The 15058-nt window shown below is 46.3% G+C and overlaps 1 protein-coding gene across 11 annotated transcripts in view; it reads left to right on the top strand.

The window, feature by feature from the left end:
* The window catches only part of chd9 (chromodomain helicase DNA binding protein 9), a 72925-nt gene that overhangs the window by 3463 nt on the left and 54404 nt on the right, over positions 1-15058 (top strand). For 9 of the 11 annotated variants that reach the window (XM_036544102.1, XM_036544100.1, XM_036544092.1 and 6 more), the window contains exon 2: positions 2106-3735. In XM_036544102.1, coding sequence (XP_036399995.1) covers positions 2227-3735 — 1509 coding nt within the window. In that variant the 5' untranslated portion in view covers positions 2106-2226. Of the gene's footprint in view, positions 1-2105; positions 3736-8431; positions 8513-15058 lie in introns of those variants that run through there. The other 2 variants (XM_036544099.1, XM_036544098.1) reach the window with 2 other exon arrangements.

The raw sequence follows: 15058 nt of genomic DNA, 5'->3' as shown, positions 1-15058 counted from the left end.
AATCAATGAATAATGAATCCAGTCTGAGTGGAGCTGTTGGCCAGACCGACCCTGTCAGATGCTTCACCGGCACTGCGTCGCGCAAAGCGAGTCGGCAGGCTGCGACTGACCTCAGTCTTTCGTCATATGAGGTCACTGCGTGGCCAAGACGAGCGGCAGCCAGACATGTGAAATCTTATCAGCTGTCTGTACCTCCCCCACACTCGGCAGCAGCCGATAGAGTGCTGCCATTTGATGCTGCAGGCGGCTCTGCGTTGATCTCTGAGCCGTTTGAAGGGACTAAAAGGCACAGCAGTGCAGGCTGGCATTTGGCTCATGCCAGCCTCCGCACCTGTGATGTACCTGTTTTTGGCGTCGTACTGAATAGCATGCCGTACTGAATAGCGAATGTCATTAGTAAACCAGATCTAATGGGTTTTGTGAAAAACCTTTGAGTATCAGCATATGAGTCTGCCGGCTTGATGGTCAATGGCTGTTTTTGTTAAAGTTACAAATGCCAATGTGAATGAAAGGAGTGCTCATTTGAAATCTTGGACCTCTATTATCAATATGTGGGAAAACTGATCTTAAAAATCATTCATATGCACAGAGGTCAGAATTTGTGTATGAAAAACAAAACCCTATTGTCATTTTTGTGTATGCCTTGGTTACACAGGTTTTTGGTATGAAAGTTAACAAATCTCAGACTGTCCCTTAATTGTACTTAGATGTACATTTCATACCACACCAACCACCATAATAATGTTTTTGTTTATTAAAATGGCTGGAAGCCCTGTTTGCTTGTAGGAAAATGATGACAATAACAAAGGAAAACTTTGGTGCAGCAAAGTAACAGATATACTATATGGACAAAAGTATTCTGACGCCTGACCATTACATCGTAATGACATTGTATTCAAATACATATACTTTAATATGGAGTTGGTCCCCCTTTTGCAGCTATAACAGCTTCCACTCTTCTTGGAAGGCTTTCCACAAGATTTTGGAATGTTTCTGTAGGAATTTGTGCCCATTCATTCTGTAGAGCATTTATGAGGTCAGGCAGTGATTGGACGAGAAGGCCTGGCTCGCAATCTCCGTTCCAGTTCATCCCAAAGGTGCTCGATGGAGTTGAGGTCAGGGCTCTGTGTGGGCCAGTCAAGTTCTTCCACATCAAACTCATCAAACCATGTCTTTATAGTCCTTGCTTTGTGCACTGGGGCACAGTCATGTTTGAATAGAAAAGGGCCTTCCCCAAACTGTTGCCACATGGTTGGAAGCATAGCATTGTCCAAAATGTCTTGGTATGCTGAAGCATTAAGGTTGCCCTTCACTGGAGATAAGGGGCCTAGCCCAAACCCTGAAAAACGGATGTGGCCAAATACCTTTGTCCATATAGTGTAGTAATCTATACAAATAGAATACACCCTGCCTTGGAAGTGGCTTATACATTACATACTGTATATGTTCCATTACATGCACCACTGCAAAATTCAAGGAAAATACCTCGTACTATTTTGGGGAAATTGTTATTATTATTAGTTGTCCGAATTGATTTTTGCTGTGTATGAAAATTATTTTGATTAGTAAAGTCACAGACACACAAAGCCTATGCTAGTTCATGATGAGCTGGATTTTCCTTTTCTTGCTGTACCTGTCTCTCACCACACATTACTGAGTGTATGCAAAGTCAGAGGGCACATGTAAGAACCTCCATAAGGCAATGCAACATATTCTATATGACAATAAATATGCAAACAAATCCACAAACACCTTGTGTACCAGAACGTTTGATATAAATTTATGAGACCTGTGGAATGGTAGCATGTCTTAGAATTAGTTTGTGTTATCAGAAACTTTTTGGTTGCCTTTGAGCCCTCTTTTAAGAAAGTCTGCTTTAAAGTTGAAGCACAGGGAACCATGTTAAACTTGGTCTGGAAAATGTACTCCAGCATCAAATTGTCAGAACCGCTCAAAGCAGAGCACAGTGTGCCTTTTCTTTCAGAAAAGCATAAATGGTTTTCCTCTACCCTTGTCTGTGTAGCTCAAATACTGGTTGTTGGCCATCTCGAATGTGCTTGAGAACTGATGCAGTCTCACCGAATCCTCTTATCTGTCATTCACAGGGCTTTGTGATGCATCAGAGGGCTATCTCATCGCTCTGCGTAGATGGGCAGCCTGTGGTACTGTAGCCACTGAGCCTCTCGGACTACACCAGCTAGAAGCCACCGCGCCCGAGTCAGCGACATGACCGACCCCATGATGGACTTCTTTGACGACCCAAACTTGTTTGTGGGAGGGCTGGAGGGGCTGTCGGACGAGGGCTTTGCGACGGGGCCCGTGTCTTTGGTGGACGAGCTGAACCTCAGTGCTGGGTTTGAGCCCCTGCAGGTGGATCCGTTGGGCGCTGGGAAGCACCCTGGCCTGGGGCCGCCCTCTTCCTCGTCCTCCTCACATCAGGGCTTGACCTTCGATCAGCAAGTCGGCCATTTCGATGCCATGAAGGCCTCGCATTCTATCGGGCAGCCTTTCTCAAGCTCTGGCAGAAATGACGGCGGTGCGATGGGCCAGCACTCCCAGTTTCACAGCTCTTCAGTGCAGCAAATGCATCAACCCAATGGGCTGTACCCAGACAGCAGTCCCATGTGGGGCAACCAGGACCAGAACGGGAATTCATTCCACCAGCTGCAGCAGCAGCAGCAGCAGAGTCACCACCAACACCTTAACCAGCATCATCACCTCCAGAACCCCCAACAACCAACCACTGCCCAGTCTCTGCACCAGCACGGCGAGGCCTTCGCAGAGCACCAACACCACCACCTTGCCTTTTTCCAGGGTAGCCTGACGCAGAAACAGCAACAGCAGCAGCAACAGATCCACCAGAACCTGGCCCACGTCCCACGGCTTAACACTGAGCAGAATGGAAGCCCCTTCCACCAGGGGGGCGTCCCCAATGCCTTGAACCACCCGAAGGCCTACCAGGAGATGCGCAACGCCTCCTTCGGGGGTGTTCCCGAGCATCAGCAGACCAGACTCCGGAGCTGTCAGGGCGGCCCGCAGTACCCCGGATCGACAATGGATGTGGCACTGCCGTACTCTGGCTCGTCTCCTTCTGTGTCACACACCCTCCCCTCCTGCTCAGTTGGCTCCGGCGTCACCTACTCCCCCTCACCGTATTCGTTCCCTGGACAGTCGGTGTCCGGCGGGCCTCTGTTGTCGACCTCGGCGCCGGTGTCCACCGCTGCCCCCGTCAGGGCTGCAGCTCTGCACTCATCCGTGACAGAATTTTCGGGGCCTCGGGACACCTGTCCATTGCTCTCTGGGATGGATCAGCACCAGCAGCAGCAGCTTGCCATGAACCTCGGGGGGAAATGCCCCTTCCAGTCTGTGCAGGCTCAGGGAGGTTACAACAGCTCAGAGATGTTTACGGAAAGCATGGAGTGCTACCCTGCTGCCGAGAGCCACCTTCACTCGGACCAGCAGGGAAATTGTGAGTCGGACTTACCATCAGCAGCCAGCAGCAATGGCTACCACGGCCTGGACGAGAACCTGCTGCAGCAGGTAGGGGCTCAGAGTGGGGGTTTTGAGGGACTGGAGGCCCCAGACCTCCTTGGAGACGATCTTTTGCCCCAGCTGGAAGCTGCCCTGAGTCAGGATGCTCCTTTGGATCAGCAGGGCAAAACAAATTGCCCCTGGGCAAATGGCAGCGAGGAGAAAGAGAAGTTCAACACCTTCTCCCTGGATTATGTGCCACAGGTAAGGTTTAAAGCCGTACGTGCACATGCACATTAGGCGAGACATTGACAAACCTACATAGTGATTAGCCTGCAGCCTTAACCAGCACAGTGATATTTAGAAATGAGTGTGAAAGTTACTGACTCAAGAGACTTAGTAAAACCATGAAGGCAAGTAGGAGGTTTGAAGACATGTGCTGGTGTGAATAAATGGAGAAGGAGAGATGCAGCTGTCTGTTTCTTATGATGGTCAGTGGCTTTTCAGAATCAGTCTCTGGGGAAAGAACAGCAGGGGCACTTTTCCAGCGATGCAGAGAAAACACTGACACAGTTTCTCGGGCATGGGAGGGCAAACGCAAGCCACCCGTGTAATGTTTAACCAGCTCTGAAAGAGCCTGTGAATGTTTGCTGGAAACCTGCAATTGTGGGGGAGTGAGTGTCTCCTTTAAATGATGATTCACTGCTGCCGCCCAGACCTTAGGCAGGAGGTATCAGCTAATTAAGAGCGGCAGCAGTGTCTTCAGGACTTATTGTAAGCATGCTTAAGGCTATAATGAGATGTGGGTCAGTGCAGGCTGGAGTTGCTGTGAGGTTGTGAGCCGGAGTCCAGATTCTCTTCAGCTGCTCTAATGTGTGTGGGTGGTGACAGTGTGTGTGTGTTTGTTGCACTGGTGTTTATCTCTTCTCAGGGAGACCCACAGAGTGCACTGACCTCAGATACAAGGCTAAGCAAGCAGCAGGGCCTGTAAGCGAGCAGCAGCCCCACGCCCATCTGACCAATACCAAAGCTGTGTTTCACCAGACAGCCAATCAGCATCCAGTGGGCTGAACCGGCTTCATGTAATCGTCTTGTAAGAGTCTAGTTTACAGAGATACGTGACCAGTGGCTCTAGAGACATCTACTGGCCCCTATAAACAGGAACACCAGGGAAGCTATGGGGAATCTGGGCCGCATCATTTCAACAGTAGCACTTGTCTGTTTGCCGCTTGGATCCTTGTTCAAGCAAGATATTTATAACGGCTGTATTGCCTGATGTAACCATGCCCATGTCTGCCATTTGCACTAGTTCCAGTATGGCACTCAGGCTCAAGGGGTGAATGGTTGCACAGCTCTGCTTAAAAGAATTAGAATCAGGACAGATGAGTTTATTGCAAAAAGTTCCAGGAGAAGGGAGTAAAATGTAAAAGAACATTTTTCTATTAATTACTTGAGGAATGTTCTTGGCTACATTCTCCAAACATGAACTAAAATGTGTTTGAAGTGTTCAGTGTTTTTATACCATCAGTTTAATCATGTGAATGTCACTGTGTTAATTTGAGTTTGAGCTGCAGTGCCACCCAGACAGTGTCATTAAGTAAATTAAAACACAGAATCAAAATTGTAGTTTGACTCGTGTTAATTATCTTTATCTCCATGATAATTGGCGCTGTGGTGCCTTGCCTGTTTGCATTTGTTTTCATGATGGCACATACTTAGTTCTTAATAAAACCTTAGACAGCGCGCTGGAAAATACCCAATTTCACAGACGCATTTCTTTCAGTGGTCTTATTTTGGGCTGTTGTGAGACTCTAGGACCGTAGTTTTCATCTTATGTCTTTAATAATCCTTGTCTATGTTGACTGGCATCCAGGCACTATGTATCTTTTTCTCAAAGTATTTTACACACTAAGTGCTTTGGTGGTTAGCACAGGATCAGAGATACCCTATATCCTAATTCTTAAGGCTTTTTTCATTAATTATTTGAATGTATGTTGCAAGTGAATTCCCATTGATTCTTATAAGTGGGTTGTTATGAGGTGATTTTTAAAGAGTGATAATTTCTATGCCGGTGTTTCTTGGGAGTGGAGTGGGCTGCATTTGGATTTGTATGTGTGAGGTGTACAAGGACTATGCTGAACAAGCTTGGAAATTGGGAAAGGTGATCATCTTTGCTTTCTGTTGTACAGTGCCTCTGCCTAAATGAGGATGGTATTTTAATTAGCTATGTGGTACTTTCGTTATCTGTAGCAACTCATTTCATTTGTGCTGTTGTCTTCATTGCAATATCATTTGAAAAAAGAGGATACTTTGCTGAAGGTTTTTGTTGAAAGTGATAGGCCTCATACTACCACTTCAGGACTGTCAGCAGAGAGAGGGAGAGAAAGAAACATACACATGGTGTTTTCTGGAATAAGATTCATTATTGGTGTGAAATGAGGTCTATAAAAAATTTCTATAAAAGGTATATGTACACATCCACACTTTTAATAGTCAGGATTTCTCATGGTAAATATTTTGCTGTAAATGAAATGTTTGCACGGATAGGGAAGACATTTTATTGTAATTATTTAGACTATTTCTATTAGTACAGTAGAAATCACAACTGTAACATTAATTGTTAACTGTTAATTGATAATAGTGAATCATTACTTTCAGTGGTAGTGAGTCATTTTTATTTAATATTGCTAAATGCAAAATGTATCTGCATACTTGTTTAATATAAGAACTATAGCTCAGAATAATTTTGTATTTATTCCGTGCTGAGTATCTGAATACAAAATTTTCTCCATCCATAACAAAACATAGACATTTTTCCCTCATCCACATTATTTGCATCATTGTTATTGACAGCAGGTGAATATTGGTTGTAAATGCTGTCATTGTGTCAGCAGTGTTGTAGTTCCACGGTTCAGTAAGTGCTGGTTTACCAGCTGACTGCAGTGGAATGTAACAGCCAGAGAGACTAGCCAGACTCAAAACTGCACAGAAGCTGCTGTCTCCTGAACCGACATTTAATGTTCTGACGGCACACATTCCGAAACCCACGTTTTTGCGGCAGTTTGTTACTGTAGCACAATGTTAGGAATTAAAATAGTAACTAGTAAAATCAATCTGTGTTGCCACAGTCTGATTATGGCTGCTATAAGACAGTGGAATAATCTGACAGTCCTTCCCTGTCTGAATTTTTAGGGTTTGGGGATGACCTGCTAGACAGCTGAGTATAATTATCAGCATTTCTTATATCAGTAGAAAATTTGGATATCAGCATGAATATCGTTTGCTGTCTGTGGGATAATGCAGAGGGACTTCTGTGAGCATAGTGCGAATAGATCCCTCTCAGCACAGGTAAAATACACCTATATAGCTAGCCAAAATTGAACCACATGAAAACAATCTTTTACTTTTAGCTCTTTTAGTCAGAGAATAGCAAGCAAATAATATTCAAATACTCCCAAAAAACACAAGATATAGGAGAGTCTTTGATGGGAGCTCTGTTGACTACGTCATTAACATTAGCCTAGTTTGTGTTGTGGATGGTTGTGTAGTGATGATTTTTTTCCGTACAAGAATGTGTTTGTTCAAGGTAGTAGAGCCCTTACCTGCTTTCAGTGGTTTTCCAGCCCATGAAACTTTGCAGTGTGTGCATGCATATGTGGTACACACCTACGTATACGCACACGCAAACACAACTCATGGACTGAGTTCAGTTAATAAACGCTAATGAAAACCTCATTGATGCAGCATTGTATTACATTATTGAGTTTTTCCAGTGTTTGCACTATAATGTAACATGTAATGTACAGTATTACATTATTATTATTAACACAGTAACAATACGTTATTATTACATTAAATGTTTTAACCATATTTTTTCTTTCTAACTTATGAAAAGAACACTAAGTGGATCCCAAGTGGTTTAGCTGCAGTACTTACTCTGAAAGTGCTTGTGTTACATGACCTTGGCACATAGACACACGATGCCAACATTGCCGCTATCATGAACTTCAGCTGAGGTGCCTGGCTAGCAGCTGAGCAAAAACTCACTCCTTGTCTTGTGAGCAACTCCCACAGTAATGACGTTTTACCACTAGGGGCACCAGAGGACGAAAAGGCCAGCAAAGTAGTTGCAGCCAGTAGGAGCGCAATTAGCTGTACTTATCGTTTGTTCAGAGAGCTAAAGGTCTCCCAGCTGTCTGTCAGTGTTCAGCCATGTTTGTCTCAGTTACAGAGTGATCTGAGTGATCTGCTCTCTGGATGACAAGTGGGGAAGCCCCTAACAGGCATCGCTTGGCTGAGAAGGGTGCACCACTAATAGTGTGACTCTAACAAATACTCACAGGGACACTACAACCTCAGTCACATGCTAGTAAATATAGGGCATATTTTTGGAACGTTCTTCAGATTAAAGTAGTCAGAAGACAGAAGAGCAAAAGCTTACACAAGCTTAGACCTTGAGGATGTGCTCTGTGGAACAGCAGTTTAGAAGAGCCACCAAGTTGATGCATGCTGATGCAGAAAAACTAAGTATTGCTGTTTTAAATTTAGTTTGTGGCCCCCACCAGTCTGGCATGGACAGAGAAGGTGGGAGAGGCCCGTGTGAGAAGATGGCTGGGGGCCCCTGCCGAATCGCTGGCTTCCTCACTTCCTGACACCGCTGAAAAAAGGGTTTATGTAATTCTGAGCCAGGCGCAGCTGCAGCCAGGCCTGAAACCCGACACCGCGTCACTCACTCTGGGGAAGGAGGGGCCGTCCGCAGCTGGGAACCTGCCCTCGGTGCCTGTCATAGGCTGTCACCGACTTGCTCACCCAGACTGCTGCCCTCCCACGCTTTCAGCCCTGTCTGCTTTGGGAGAGAAAGAGGAGGGCTTAGGGCTGGGGTCAGAGGTGAATAGGAAGTAGACTTCACACAAATGAGGCGGTCCTGGCAAATGGGGAAGCGGGGGCGTGGAGGAAGGGGGGGGAGCAGGAGGGAAAGTTTTTCCTTCATTTAGACAGTGAAGAGCATGCGGGATTCCGGCCAGCCTGAACTGCACAGTAGGTCTGACGAATGTCCTTTCTCTCCTTTCTCTTCTTTTTTTTTTTTGCGAGTGGGGGTTTTGAACACTGTTGGGTTTTTTCAGCCGGCGGGTTGGGGCGTCCGGTGGCCGGCGTGCTCCGCGCGCGGCTGGAATTTCAGGCTCACGGACGATGACGCAATATGAACTCCCGGAGCCCCAGACCCGCCGCCTGTTAACCTCTCAGTGACGGGAGAGAACTCCAGCGGCCTGACAGTGCCACTGCTGCCCTGTGGGCCAGGATGAGGAAAGAGAGGGGGCCTCCGCAACAGGTGCCGACAAGAGAAATTGTGGGCAAATACTTGCTGTTACTTTTTATTTCTCACTCGTAAAGGGCTGCCTTAAAGGTATTCTGCTTGCGTTTGTTCAACTTTGTCGGTTTTTGGGTTTAAAGTCGTACCGGTTTTGCCCATGGCGGTTGGCGTGCGAGTTAGATATTGTTGGTGAGTTTAAGGAATCATTGCACGAACAGGTTTCTCAGGTAGCTAGGAGATGTAGAAAGGTCGTTGGTTACCATGGATCAAGGGTAGCGAGTCAGGGGTTTGTTTACCTAAAGCTACTTCTCAAAAACATTCCATTGCTCACAAATGGCTGTATTTACTGCATTAAAGAAAGGATAAGGGGTGGAGTTCAGTTTAGTACTGTATTTACTCAACACCTCAAGGTGTCTGTACTCCATTTTAAGATGGCTGAACGAGGAGGAAAAAAATATACGTTTCTCTGTTTTCTTGATCGAAGTTCCCTAAAGTTAATGTTTCACTAAACGTTGTAAAGTATAAAAAGAAAGTCCCATCCATGTTATGTAGCTTTTCCTTCAGCTGGCTGTGAAACCTGTGTGAACGTGGAAAATAATGATTGTTTTTAACTACACATACGGTCCCATACATGCACATGGAGGCCTATGCAAGACAGCCTTGAAATGGTTGTAATACTGTTACATCCTTTGAGTGGAACCTCAGTCACATTTCTGTGGAATTGGATGCACGTGGTGTTTACTATACCTTACAAAGGCACTGTTATTGCACTCTTTTTGCTCAACAGTCAAGGTTTCATAAAAAAAAAAAAAACAGTCAAAAAGCTCAGTTCTGGCCAGGCCATGTGGTTCATTTCACTTATGGTAGATTTATTTCTGGGGCTTATTCAGTTCAGTTTTGTAAATATGACAGCGTTTTATGGACAAAGTGCTGTATCTGGATAGCACTAGCTGCAGTATTTGAAAATAGCTGTTCTGCAAATACCTGGGCGAATGTGCCACTATTTGAGAACCACCTCTGTACCTCCTCTTCATGAGCTTATTTTCAATATTCTTCCATCACAACGTAATTGAGAAGATATATTTCACCTCAGTTGTATGTGGGTGGGTTCTTGCAGTAACTTGTCTCACCGACGTAACTTTGAGATTTGATTCAGGTTTGCTTCAGCTGTGCATCTGAACTGTTAGATCATTTTCTGGTCTCATGGCAACAGGATTGACCTTGAGCGTCTGTGTCTGTCGCTATTTGTTCGTAACCCTTGATCTGTGGCTGGTAGACACAATCAGGCAATCCTAGTGTGTACGCTTTGTACGGACTTGAACATAGCATCTTAGGAAGAAGCCTTGGCCAATATTTCCCATCCTGCCTATTCCCATCCTTAGTTCACCTCCATTTCAGGAGCACTATACAACATTGAGACTTTTAGAAGTCAGAGGCAGAGGCCACACAGTAAACATTTTACACAGGAATAGTACAACAATTCATGCATTTCTCGGTTGTGTCCTTACAACACTACATTTCATGAGTCGCTTGAATTTCAGAGTTACAGCCCAGTGGAAGAGCTTATCCTTGAGCCTCACCTTTGCTGTAATGCCAGGATGTGATTTTCCAAAGTGCAGTGGAGTTGTTGGAAATCGGAAGTGAGCCTGATCCAGCTCTGCCTCGTGCTTGACTTGTTTTTTCAGCGCATGTCACCCTCTGGGTATGAACACTCTTATTTCATCTGCTCGGTCCCGCAAGGCCAGGGGATTGGGCCCAGTGGGATTTGGAACTCAGACAGCGCTCAGACACCGACCTCTCAATCGCGCAGAAGTGGAAATGGGCACAGAAAAGGAAAGATTGGCCTCTCAGGTCCCCTAAGGCAGGCCCGGAGCGTCGCTCCGCCTCCCCCCTGCTCCCCCCACATGAGAGAACGCGTGTTTAATAATGCAGGAGAGAGCTCCCGGCCCATGGCCTCCTGAACCGCCGTTCCCCCCCTGCCACCGGCGGGATTCATGGAGCGTTAGCGTCCATGGTCAGTCAGGTCCCGCTACCGGAGGCCTGCAGTGAGCGCCCACGCGCCGTCTCTGACACGCCTCTGAGCTCATCCAAAATCCCTCCGTCAGGGGGAGGGAAGGCAGCTGGCCAGCACCCCTGGCGGAATTGCGGGGTCTGTTTAAGGGACGCTGTCCACCGGCGTTGCTTCCTCTCCCTTCCACAAGCCGGCGATTCAGCAACCCCTCCTAAATCTGCTGGATTACTGCTTCAGATGGACGGCGCCGGCAGGCTCTTTAAAAACTGATTTGTAGGGGGGAGCATTGTAGGGAGTCATTTGTTTTTCTTACCACCCAGGTCCCCCCCCCCCCCCCGTTCCCATGCACTCCGGGGTTTGGCGTACTCTCACTGTCCGAATTGGCTCAGAGCTGTGTCCTGTGACATCAGCGGTCCCCCAGGACTTTCCACAAGCTGCAGTGCCCTGAGGGAAGATTGTACACTGCCTCACTGCAAGCCCTGCCTCTACATCCTACAGGAGGTGGCTACATCCTCCTTGGTCTCAAAATCTTTTCTCCTGACTAGGTTTGCATGAGAGTTTGTATATAATGTATTAAAGCACTGGCTACAAATGAGCTGCAAAAACTTCCCTCATCTGTGTCATTTTCATAAAAGGCCCTGTCTGCTCATGACAGTTGAAAATTTTGTGAAGCTTGTGGACAGGTTGCAATGAAGGCACCCAGCACATTTTAACATCAGAATGTCCTTCTCATTCTTATTAAGCTACTTCATGGCTGGACCTCCCACCCCCCTCCACCCCCCCCACCAGCTGTTTGTCTATATCAACCTGTAGCTATACAAATATACTTGGAGCCCCCACAGCACTGATCATCTTCATGAGTCCACCAAACAAGTCACGTCAACCCCTTTCCAAAGTGTCAGTTGCTCAAGATGCCCCTTATGATTAAATAAGAGAATTCGTTTAATCACAGATGCTGAGCTAATATGCTGCCTTCATTAACCTTCAATCGCTGGAAGCTATTTAAAGGTGGGTCCGGGGCAAATGGTGATCCCCGTCTGAAAACTGAGCCTGCTCGTGGTATTCTTGCATGAAATACTAATTACTGCATTTAAAAAGGCTTAACATACTGTGCTGTGCTCTTTGGCCTGCACTAAAATGCTGATTGCTATAAATATCCATCCAGTTTGGGTGGAGAAGTGCCCTCTGAGAGCCACTTGAGTAGAATGTTTGTTTGCTTCCCAGGTTATGTGTAAAGGTTTTTATAGAATCAGATACCAGCAGATGAAACTGAAGGTGTGTCTCCCTGGCCTGATGGCAGCTCCTGAAGGTATAACATGAGGGTGTTTCAGACCTCAGGATCAGCTGCTGCACGGTGGCTCACTCTGCAGACTACACATTTCAGGGGGATAAGATGGTGGCATGTTTTTTAAAAAAGCACTCTGAGGCTCCCACACTGTTTTTTCATAGTACAGCTGATCCAGAATATCCTTTAAAGTGAGTGTAGAACATAAACGTAAACCCAGAACCCACCCAATGTGATTAAAGCTTCCGGGCAATCATAAGTGATACTAGCAGGCCTCACAGGTGAAACCAGCTCTGACTTATACTGTGCATTCATATATACCCACAGTAATCGACTGCACCTCTGTATGTACTCAGTATATGAACATAGGGGCTAACGTAATGTCTGAGGCATGTGATCAGAGGCCCTCGGTTGAACTGTCCACTCCTGAGGATGTTTATATACAGATGATTTCTGTAAAAAGCTCAGTATTAGCAGGAAGTAGCCCACACTCCTTATAATGATGTTGAGGTTACCCTTCAGTCGATCCATGGGAGAGGATGCAACCACTTGGCGACCATTCTAACCAATGAGAAACCAATTCACTTTCTTCCACCTGGTTTCACACCTGGGCGATACAAGGGAAGGTGACAGGATAGCAGTGGCAAGGCTGTGAAATGTGAAAGCTCCCGCGGTCGTGTCTGCGTGGGCGGGGAGCGGGGAGGCTGCCGGGCCGGCGCGTAGCGGGCCCATGCCACTTCCTCGCACATCAAGGATCATTTTAATGGGTTCAGGAAGCATCGCTGCAGATCCTGTCCCGTTTCATTTATCAGCCGCGTATCTCTCGCCCCATAGTAACTTCTAATTGGCTGAGACACCCGACCCTCATTAAAGGATCTAATCTTTTCCCCTGGCTTGGCGGCCGCTAATCTACATTTCATTCAGCAGAACATGAGTCGAGGGTCTAGCTTGGAGTAGGGGAGATGAGTACTACAGGGCTATATGATCTGCAGCATTAGGCTATCCGACTGCAGTGCAGAGAAAGCAACAGCTGCCTTTGCAAAACAAAATATGCTTTTGCAACTGAGACTCTGTGTTAGGCGGAAGGTTGTATTGACTGGTATACATTTCACAACGGCTACATAATGCTCTCAAGTTGAAGCAATAAAAATGGTTATATGGGAATTCTTAAAGTGCTTGTTTGATGAATATGAAAGTGTGGGATCAGGTATAGGCTAGATGTGGACATTCAATGAAAGCACAAGCCACAATGCAGAACAGCTCTGAGTCAGCACGGTAAGCTCCACACCTAAGCGTTGCCAGGGAGAAGGAGGCGTATGTCTCTGCCTTATTGGAGAGGCAGGACTGTAGCTGTACTGCTGGGTGGACCGGACTGTAGGTAGCTCTGCTTTTGAGGAGGCGGGACTGTAATGCAGGGGAGGTGGGACTTTCAGTGCCTGTATTGTTGGGGAAGCTAAACTGTAAGTTACTGTACTGTACTTTGGGAGAGGTAGGACTCTAAGTGGCTGTAGTGTGGAGGAGACAGGACAATGGGCACAGATCCATCTTTCTAATCTGTAAACTATCTTGAGGTGCATTTAGCAAAGGACATGAGATGTCTAGGCCTTTTCCACTCTCTTGTGGTTGCCTCTCTGTTGTTATGGTACCTAGCAATCTGAGAAACTGTTAGCTATCTAAATAAAAAGCTAGCTTACTCACTAGGAGTTTGGCTTGCTAAGGGTGAAGATGGTCCACATCAATAGATTTTAGGTCTGTAACATCCTCTGCTGTGCCATTCTCATTCACCAGCATGTAACCAGCACAGAAAAAACTCCAGTATGAGTACAATAAAAGCAAAATTTCTCCTTTCTTCTCCCATGCGGCAACTGACGTTTTAGTGTGGACATATTCAGTGTTTACTTTTGAAACCATTTGTAATTACGGGAGATTGCTTGGCGTGTTTGGTTTTATTGCCAGGCTGCTTCCTTGTTCCTTGGTTCTGTAAACAAGCCTGCTTTTGCCAAGCGTAGTACAACCACACCCTGGTCACATCAAGTATTAGGTGGCCAACTGTAGCTCCGGTGACCTGCTTTCAACCCTGCTTTGCCTACATCTGGCTGTAAGCTGATAGGGCAGTTTGTGTTTTTTTCAGTAAGTTGTCAGGGTTGATAGGGCAGTCTGGGAATGTCAGCAGTGTAACTGTCTGATTCGTGGTCATCATTTCACAGCACCGAAGCGCAGCCCAGCCAGAGATCTGTCCTTCACAGGGCACCGTCACTTCAGTCAGCAGAGGAAAAAATATAATTCACACCTCCACGCTGGAGATGGAAGCCGGCTATCTTTGATGGGTCAGTAATGAGTAGGGCTGAAATAGCCACCTGTGTGTGTGCCGGTGCAGACAGGAAGGAAGCCGCTCCCAGCAGTGGAGCGTAGCGCATTTACATTTTAACTGTTGGGGTTTGAAGCACTACAGTCGCAGCCGCAGGGTTGGTGGTGTCACTTGTGGTGTCTGTCCCCTCTGGTTTTCCTATACTGACTGTCAGAGTGGCTTCCTACTGTGCTGTGTAGCAGTATGCTGCTCACAGTGCAATGTACTTCATGACAAGGGTGTAGGCCTACATATTGCTTCAAAATAATTTACAATAACGTTTCAGGACTCCGAGCCACCTTTTGTTTGCTTAGATTGGTGTAATTGGGTAAAATGCTCCGTATAGTGTGCATATGCTTTTTACCTTTGTTACAGGCTTAATGAGTTTCTCCCAGAAACCGTTCAAATTTATTTCCAACATGTTGCCTGCTCAAGGCTTACTGTCAAGGCTTAATTCTTTTTCAGCAGTTCAGAGTCAAAGGACTGGTCTGTCAGGGACATTCGAGGCATGGACAGTGGAACAGACTTGCATGCTGTCTAGGGCTGCCTGTAGAGCCTACTTCCCTCAGTTCCCTGTTAAACAGGTTTTTTCAGGCAGATTTACATGGAAGGTAAAATTATGCAGATATGCAC

Source organism: Megalops cyprinoides, chromosome 13, assembly GCF_013368585.1.
Source record: "Megalops cyprinoides isolate fMegCyp1 chromosome 13, fMegCyp1.pri, whole genome shotgun sequence".
In the NCBI taxonomy this organism is placed as follows: domain Eukaryota; kingdom Metazoa; phylum Chordata; class Actinopteri; order Elopiformes; family Megalopidae; genus Megalops; species Megalops cyprinoides.
The sequence above is the reverse complement of the archived record's forward strand: the minus strand, read 5'-3'. Positions and strand labels throughout refer to the sequence as shown.